Source organism: Chiloscyllium plagiosum, chromosome 32, assembly GCF_004010195.1.
Source record: "Chiloscyllium plagiosum isolate BGI_BamShark_2017 chromosome 32, ASM401019v2, whole genome shotgun sequence".
In the NCBI taxonomy this organism is placed as follows: domain Eukaryota; kingdom Metazoa; phylum Chordata; class Chondrichthyes; order Orectolobiformes; family Hemiscylliidae; genus Chiloscyllium; species Chiloscyllium plagiosum.
The window spans coordinates 41,040,252-41,049,106 of record NC_057741.1 but is presented as its reverse complement, the minus strand read 5'-3'; the positions used below and the strand labels follow the sequence as shown (position 1 = coordinate 41,049,106).

The following is an 8,855-nucleotide window of genomic DNA, read 5'->3' as shown; positions in this document are numbered from 1 at the left end:
AACCCTGGGACCTGCAACAGCCAATCCTGTCCCTGTTCTAGTCATGTCTCCGTAATAGCCACAACATCGAAGTCCCAGGTACCTACCCACGCTGCAAGTTCACCTACCTTATTTCGTATACTTCTTGCATTGAAGTATACACACTTCAAGCCACTTTCCTGTTTACAGGCACCCTCCTTGGAAATTGAGGCCTTGTTCCTAACCTCCCTACACTCCAGGTCCTGCACCCTGAAGCTACAATCTGGGTTTCCATGCCCCTGCAGAGTTAGTTTAAACCCCCCCGAAGAGCACTAGCGAACCTCCCCCCAAGGATACTGGTGCCCCTCAGGTTCAGGTGTAGACCATCCTGTTTATAGAGGTCCCACCTTCCCCAGAAAGAACCCCAGTTATCCAAAAACCGGAATCCCTCCCTCCTGCACCATCCCTGTAGCCACGCATTTAAGTGTTCTCTTTCCCTATTTCTCGAATCTCTATCATGTGGCACGGGTAACAAACCAGAGACAACAACTCTGTTCGTTCTAACTTTGAGCTTCCAACCTAGCTCCCTGAAAGCCTGTCTAACATCCTCTGCACTCCTCCTACCTATGTCGTTGGTGCCAATGTGGACCACGACTTCGGGTTGCTCCCCCTCCCCCTCCCGGACCCGGAAAACACGATCAGAGACATCACATACCCTTTCACCTGGGAGGCAACATACCAAACGTGAGTCTCTCTCGTTCCCACAAACCGCCTATCTGTGCCCCGAACTATCGAGTCCCCAATTAGTATTGCTCTGCTCTTCTCCTCCCTTCCCTTCTGAGTAACGGGGACAGGCTCCGTGCCAGAGACCTGAGCCCCGTTACTTACCCCTGGTAAGTCATCCCCCCCACAAGTATCCAAAACGGTATACTTGTTCTTGAGGGGAACGGCCGCAGGGGGTCCCTGCACTGGTTGCTTCCTCCCAGTCCCCCTCACTGTAACCCATCTATCTGCCATCTTTGAGGTTACTACTTCCCTATAACTCTGATCTATGACCCCCTCTGCCTCCCGAATGATCCGGAGTTCATCCAACTCCAGCTCCAGTTCCCTAACACGGTCTTGGAGGAGCTGGAGATGGGTGCACTTCCTGCAAGTGTAATCGGCAGGGACGTCGATGGCATCCCTCACCTCATACATGTTGCAGGAGGAACATTGCACTGCCTTCACTGCCATCCCTCTAAAGCTAACTTTTATTTAAAAAAAACTGGGTCTAAAGAATACAACAAGCAAAATTCAGCAGTTTAATTTCAATTATAATAAGTTTTACAATATGTGCATTGATCCTCACACAGGAATGTGCTTAAACATGAGAAAAAACATACTATGTATTGGAACTTTATTTTCCAGGATGTTTCTGTTGATCTTTGGTGGCCTGTTGGTTATGGTAATCAGACTGGTTACAACATGACTGTTACTTTCACAATCAGCAGAGAATACCACATTGAAAAGTCCATTATGGTCAGTCATTCTCAATTATCTGTTTAAATGTTTATTTAAAAATTTGCATTATCAACTGGGTGACAAATTATGGAAAAATGAAAAGTTTTAATTGGCATAGTTCTTTTTCCCTGTGAAGGATAGGTGAAGCAGTCTTAAAATGCCATATTTTTGGTCAGTAATTTAAAAGAATATCTGTTCTTTTTATTTCTTTGCCTTCAGGAAAGAAAGGAAACAATTCTCATTTGTTGTGACTTAATCTCAATGTCGTCGTACTTCAGCCAAGAAGTTTAGAGTCTGAAAATTAAACGAAGCATCTATAATTTGCTTTGGACAGGATATGTTAGCACTAGTCACTTTTACAGGACTAACAATACACAAGTCTGGATTAATGATCCAGAGACTTCTCATCTTTATCATTCCGTTTATCCTAGCGGGGAATCTCATTTTGATTGTTATGATCTCCGCTGATGTTATTACCATGCACGTCAAATCCCAGATAGGAACCAACCTTAATAGATCATATTTTTGATTATTTTGGTGTTAACAAAGTGGTCTTTCATTGAAAGAAAAGCATGAGATGCTGTAGATTGTGCTTTAACAATATAATGGAGGTTTAGTACAAAAAAGATGGAATCATCTACTTGTGATTCAGAGTTTTTGTAAGTGTAACCCCATTAATCTCAAAACTTTCCTTTATAAACTATTTTGTTTATAAGTAAACAAAAATCAATTAATAGTGCACAAAATCCATTCACTTTCAAGACTGGTCTGTTTTTAAAAGAAATTGTCATGATTACAGAAAATAATATAGTTACACACGAAAAACCCACTGGTTATTAACTTTAAAAACTAAATCCCTAATTGTCAACAAATAACATGAAAAATTATATATACTAATCCAACAGTTTATATCTCACACACACAATCCAAAATATGTTATCGGTAATGACCAGAAAACTATAGGATTTTCTTAAAAATCTAACTGCTTCATTAATGTCTTTTTATCCTTTCCCAATCTGCCTGGCCAGCCTACATGTGAGTCCTGACCCACAGTAATTAGCATAACTGTCCTCTGCAATGAACTAGCAAACAACTCAAGTGCAGTCAAAAAGGTAGCTCACCATTACCTTCTCAAGGGAAACTAAGGATAGGTAATTAATGATGGCCTTTCCATCAATGTCCTTATCCTGTGATAATGGAGTATGCTTTAATGACTACTTGCAGACAGTTCAAGTATTCTGTCATCGGTAGTGGTGGTGGGAATCTGCTTCCAGTAGTCCTCTTTGTGAATCGCTGGCATATTAGTCATATTGCAGTGATACCTGACTCATTTGAGCTCAAAATATCTGGAAGTTCGGATAATTTAATAAACTAAAAGCCATGGGCATTGGGTTGCAGGATTGGCAAAATAATAGAAGAGTGCTCTTTGGTTGAGGGAGGCATTTTCAGGATGGCAACCTGTAACTGGTGGAATGCCACAGAGATCAGGGCTTGGGTCACAAATATTTATAATATATATCAATGACTTGGATAAAGGAAGTGAATGTGCTGTAGCCAAATTTGCATCTGACACAAAACTGCTGCAAAGATAGTGGTGAGGATGACTCAAAGGTAGGTGGAGGGCAAGTGGTGGCAATAGACAGATTAAGTGAGAGGCAGAAATTTGGTAGGTGGAAAATAATACGGGAAAATAGAAATTTATGCAGTTTGTCAGGAAGAATAGAGGCGATGAATATTATTTAAATGGAGAAAGCAGCACAGCAGGATTTGTGCGTCCTTGTGCATAAATCACAAAAACTTAGCATTCATGTTCATCAGGTAATAGGAAAGGCAATGAAATATTGGCTTTTATTTCAAAGAGAATGAAGATAGGGAAGTCTTGTTAACATTATACGAAGCATTAATCAGAGTACACATGTAATATGTGTATCTTTTCTGTCCCCTTACCTAAGGAAAGCTATACTGCTATTGGAAGTAGTCCAGAGAAGGTTCAATAAGTTGACCCTGGGTATGGAGGGTTAGTTTGGAGGAGAGGGTGAGTAGGTTGGGACTGTACTCATTAGAGTTTAGAAGACTGAGAACTGACTTGATTGAAACTACAAAATTCTTAGAGAGATTGATAGAATTGATGCAGCCAAGTCATTTCCCCTTGCATTTGAGTTTAGAAACAGAGGGTGTGATCTCAGATTAAGGGATTGTCCATTTTAGGCAGAGATGAGGAGGAATTTCTTCTCTGAGGATTGTGAATCTATGAAATTCTTTACTGCAGCGGGCTGTTGTGACTGGGTCATTAAATATATTCAAGATGTGGATGTGTCAGTGTTGGTCTGGAGTGGACAACATTAAAAATCTCTCAATACCAGGTTATAGTCCCAACAGGTTTATTTGAAAGTACTAGTTTTCAGAGCGCTACTCCTTCAGGTAGTTGATGAAGGAGCAGTGATCTGAAAGCCAGTACTTCCAAATAAACCTGTTGGATTATAACCTGGTGTTGTGTGATTTTTAAGTATATTCAAGGTGAGATAGATAGATTTTTAATCAGGAAGGGAATCAAGGGTTATGGAGGAAAGACTGGAAAGGACTATCAGATCAGCTGTGATCGCATTGAAGTACTGAGCAAATTTGATAGACTGATTAAGCTTACTTTGGCTCCTGTGTCTTATGGTCTTATTGGCAGATAAACATTAATTTTGAAATCACTATTCATAAAAAAGCTCTGGTAATTTTATTTACTTTTCCTGCCAGTTTAAGTATTTTATAATCTTATGTTTTCCATAGGTCTATTTCAGAACAGTGGAGCTGGTACAAGAATCAGTGCCAGGGTCTCCTGGACTAAGCTTTTATTTTCGGATAAATGGGCTCCCAGTATTTCTCAAGGGCTCAAACTGGATTCCTGCAGATGCTTTTCTGGACAGAGTGACATTTGATGTGTAAGTTTTAAAAGTTTCATGATTAACTATCGCGATTGACTAATTTGTATTCATATATTAGTGCATAAATAATTAAATCTGGTAGATAAAGGCCATAATGTAAACTTCATTTACCATATGTTGAATTAGAGTTATGAAAGTTATTTTCCTACCTGAAATAGACTGCTTTGTTGTGGTTTGATTTACTTAGTCTCAGTCCTACGAGCTACCATGATTTTATTCATTGAAATGACAGAACTTTGCATGTTTTAGCTTTCCCATTATGGAAAGGAAGATAAAGCTTTGGATGGCGTACAGTACTGCTTGCTAAGATTGTGCAATAGTTTGCAATCACCCATTAGAAAAGATTTGAGATTTAAAATCAAGCTTTAATGGAATGCTGTGCTGTCAATGCATTTCAGTGATGGAGGGAGTGAGTGTTAAAGATGTGAGGTAGGGTGACAATCAAGTGAGCTGCTGTGCCCTAGATGGTGTCAAACTTCTTGAATGTTAAGTAACTTAATCCTGACTTATGCCTTCTAGCTGGTAATCAGCCTGAGGGGTCAGGAGGTGAGTTACTTAACTGCAGGTCTCTCAGCTTCTGACGTGCTGTTATAGTTACGATACTTAAGTGGCTCATCCAGTTCAATTTCTCAACAATGATAACCCTTTGGCTGTTAATAGTAAATAATTTGGCACTAATCATGCCATTGAATGTCAACGGCGATGGATGGATTCTGTCTCTTTGGAAATGAGCATTGACTAGCACTTGTGTGTGCAAATGTAACGTGTCATTGATTAGCCCAATTCAGGATATTGTCCAGAGCTTGCTATATATGGACATAGATTACTTTACGGACAGCTTTCCTGAACTGCACAATCCATGTTTGGCTGTTGATTATACTACGGGCATTATCCCACGTAAGAAGTGGGATACTATTTTTAAATATAACAAGAGAAGGTTTGAACTCTCAGTCTGACAAGTTATTTGAATCTGTGCAGAATAAAGTATTAAATTTCGTAATTCTGAGTGCTGAAAATGAGGAATTTACTCCTTTAATAGTTCAGCAAGAAATTTGATTAAAATTGGGCACGATCTAGTGACGTTAATACATCAATGCTCAAGGTGTTAACCAAATATAGTTCTCAAGTTCTTCTCCTTGTCTGCTGTGTATATTGACGTGCTGTCAGTGACATTCGACAATTTTTGCCACAGATGAGAGACCTCATTGTCACCAGTTCCAGAAAATTCTACTGTTTGAGCATTACTATGATTGATGTTAAAACTTTAAAACTAGGTAGGAACATTTGATCACGTGAAAATCTGAATTTGCAGAGCTATTTCAGTTGGATTTGCACCATCATTTATGGCATACTGCTTACCACTTACTAATATTTTCTTCTTGTATAATTTACAGATTGGAAAACTTATTGCAGTCAGCTGTTGATGCTAATATGAATTCACTAAGAGTCTGGGGAGGAGGAGTGTATGAACAAGATGAATTTTATAATTTGTGTAATAAATTGGGCATCATGGTAAGAAATTTCAAAACAGAAAGCTGATGGATTTTATTTACATATGAGAAAGCTCCAAATCTTTAAAATCTTTGTCAAAATCTCCATGCAGCTACTCACAAAAATCATACAGTGCAGCGGGAAGTAATTCAGATCATCATTCCTATGTTAGCTTTTCTGAAAGAGCTATCAAGTTAATCTCAGTGCCCTGTTCTTCTTCCAATGTTGTGCAAATATTCCCTTTTCGAAAACTGATCCAGTTCTCTTTGTGAAAGTCCCTATACAATCTGCTTCCATTTCCCATTCAGGTATTCTGAATTATAAGAACTGCTTAAAGGGAAAAATAAAATCTCCACATCTCAGCCACTGAGGTATTTTCCAACAACTTAAAATCCGCAGTTCTTGATATGCGTAGGTGTTTTGAGAATGTTATGGTGAAAACTGTCACTCCACCATAACACTGACAGCGTTCGATTTTGAATGAAACATGATCCATAAGACAATAGTGTGAATTAATCCTGTCACTTTTTGATGAGTAATGTAAAAGGAATTACATCATTGTTTGTGTTTGTCCTCCACACAGACAGATGTAGCAATCCCAGTGGCTGCCCATTTCTCAAATCCTTTAACACCCCCAGAGCTCCCTTGAATTTTTTCAACTGTCAATTCAATCTTAAATACAGACCCAGTCTTGCTTCACAATTTTCCCAACACTCATTCTAATAATGTATCTCTTTTCATTTTTTTTTTGAAACAAAGTTCTCCTTATTTCTGTCTTGAATGTCTTACATTTTAACTTGTTCTAAATCCTTCAATCACTGGAGGTAGTCTTGTTCTGTCTGCTCTCTGCCATCTTCATAACTTGTCAAATTGTTTGTTACCTCCAAAACTCTTAACAAAAACATCTCACTTTTGCCAGTCTTTCTTCATAGTTGTATTGTCTCAGTCTATTTGCTATTTGTAATTCTTTATAGATTCACGGTTAGATCTTTTATATTCCATACTTTGTTCCACAGAGCTCAATATTCCACTTGCTTTAAGTATTCGTTTTCATGTCTTGTGAACCAGAACCTCTCTGAGCCATTCCCATAAAGCATCATTGTTACTTTTATTTTATTAAAATGTATCCATTCAGATATAATTTGCCATTTTTTTGCCCATTCCACCAACTTGTCACTATTCCTACACAGTTTACCTTTGGTTCTCAGAATGATTTGCTTCTGTTTTAAAAGAGATTGCTGATTCTTCAGCATGGTTGGTACAAGCAACCCAATATAAGAGGGGAGAATGTAAGAGAGCATTCCATTCCATCAATCATTATGATCTTGGCTGATCTTCTACCTCAATTCCACTTCCTTGCACAATCCTAGATCCTTGATTCTCTTAGTATCAAACATTTTATCAATTTGTCTTGAACATACTCGTTGCGCAACCATGCCTCTTTGGGTTAAAAAAGTCCAAACATTCAGAAGCTTTGGGGTAGAGATGTTTCACTTTAATTTTAAATGGCTAGCTGCTTATTCAACTATTATCCCAAGTTCTGAATTGTCCAGTCAAATAAAACCGCAGTTCAGCAACTGTCCTGTCAAACACTCGTAAAAATGTTGTTTCAGTGAGACAATGTTTAATAAGCCTAAGTCAGTTGTTTGACAAATTGAGAGTTCTGGTGAATGTGAGAAATATAATGGGAATGATACACCTTCAAAAGCCTCTAATAATCAATGAGAATGTATAATATTAGGATAAGATCACTATCATAGGGTTATTTTATTCGCAGAAGATTGTTGTTTCAGCAGCAGGAGGTGCGAGAGCATTGAGCGGAAGGCTGTCGCAGAGGTCACGAGTTACATATTTGGGCGGGGGTTGCTTTTCCCAAAACACTACACGGGTAGTGTCTCCCACCCATCCTCCTCCCCTAACCAAAAAAAAAGTTCTGTGTGTCAGTTAGTAAGGTGGCAAATGTTTTCTTTCATGTTTTATTTTTTCAGCGGTTTATTTGTGAATTTAGAAAGTGGGAATGGAGGTTAGGATAGTTGAATGTTCCTCCTGCAGTATGAGAGAGATAAGGATCACCTCTAGTGTCCTTGTTGACTTCATTTGTGGGAAGTGCACCGAACTTCAGCTCCTCAAGAACGCGTTAGGGAACTGGAAATGGAGCTGGATGAACTTTGGATCATTCGGGAGGTGGAGGGAGTTATTGAGAAGAGTTACAGGTAGGTAGTTACTCCACAGCCACCTGAAGAAGGTAGATGGGCTACCGTCAGGAGTAGGAAAGGGAACGGCAGGCAGTGCAGGGATCTCCTGTGGTGGTCCCCTCAACAACAAGTATGCCGTCTTGGAGACTGTTGGGGGCAACTGCTTACCAAGGGTAAGCATTGGGACACAGGTCTCTGGCACAGAGTCTTTCCCTGCTGCTCAGAGGGGAAGGGGGAAGAGGAACAAAGCTTTAGTCATTGGGGACTCCATAGTTAGGGGGAACAGATCGGAGGTTTTGTGGGAACGAGAGAGACTCATGGTTGGTTTGTTGCCTCCCAGGTGCCAGGGTTCGCGATGTCTCTGATCGTGTTTTCGGGATCCTTGAACTGGAAGGGGAGCAACCCCAAGTGGTGGTCCACGTAGGCACCAACGACATAGGTAGGAATAGAGATGGGGATGTCAGGCAGAAATTCAGAGAGCTAGGGTGGAAGTTTAGAACTAGAACAAACAGAGTTGTTATCTCTGGTTTGTTGCCCGTGCCACGTGCTAGTGAAGCAAGGAACAGGGAGAGAGCGGAGCTGAACACATGGCTGCAGGGATGGTACAGGAGGGAGGGTTTTGGATTCTTGGGGAAGATGGGACCTCTACAAACAGGATGAACTAGAGGAGGGGTGCCAATATGTTGGGGGACATTTGCTAATGCTGTTCGGTTGGAGGGGGGGAGATTTAAACTAATGTAGGGCGGATGGGAACCTGCATTGTAGTTCCAGTGTACAG

General features: G+C 40.0%; 1 protein-coding gene across 6 annotated transcripts in view; it reads left to right on the top strand.

Annotated features, from left to right (window-relative positions):
• The window catches only part of manba (mannosidase, beta A, lysosomal), a 228,725-nt gene that overhangs the window by 113,474 nt on the left and 106,396 nt on the right, over nt 1-8,855 (top strand). For 5 of the 6 annotated variants that reach the window (XM_043674528.1, XM_043674525.1, XM_043674530.1 and 2 more), the window contains 3 exons: nt 1,366-1,476; nt 4,237-4,388; nt 5,786-5,903. In XM_043674528.1, coding sequence (XP_043530463.1) covers nt 1,366-1,476; nt 4,237-4,388; nt 5,786-5,903 — 381 coding nt within the window. The remainder of the gene's footprint in view (nt 1-1,365; nt 1,477-4,236; nt 4,389-5,785; nt 5,904-8,855) is intronic. The other variant, XM_043674526.1, reaches the window with a different exon arrangement.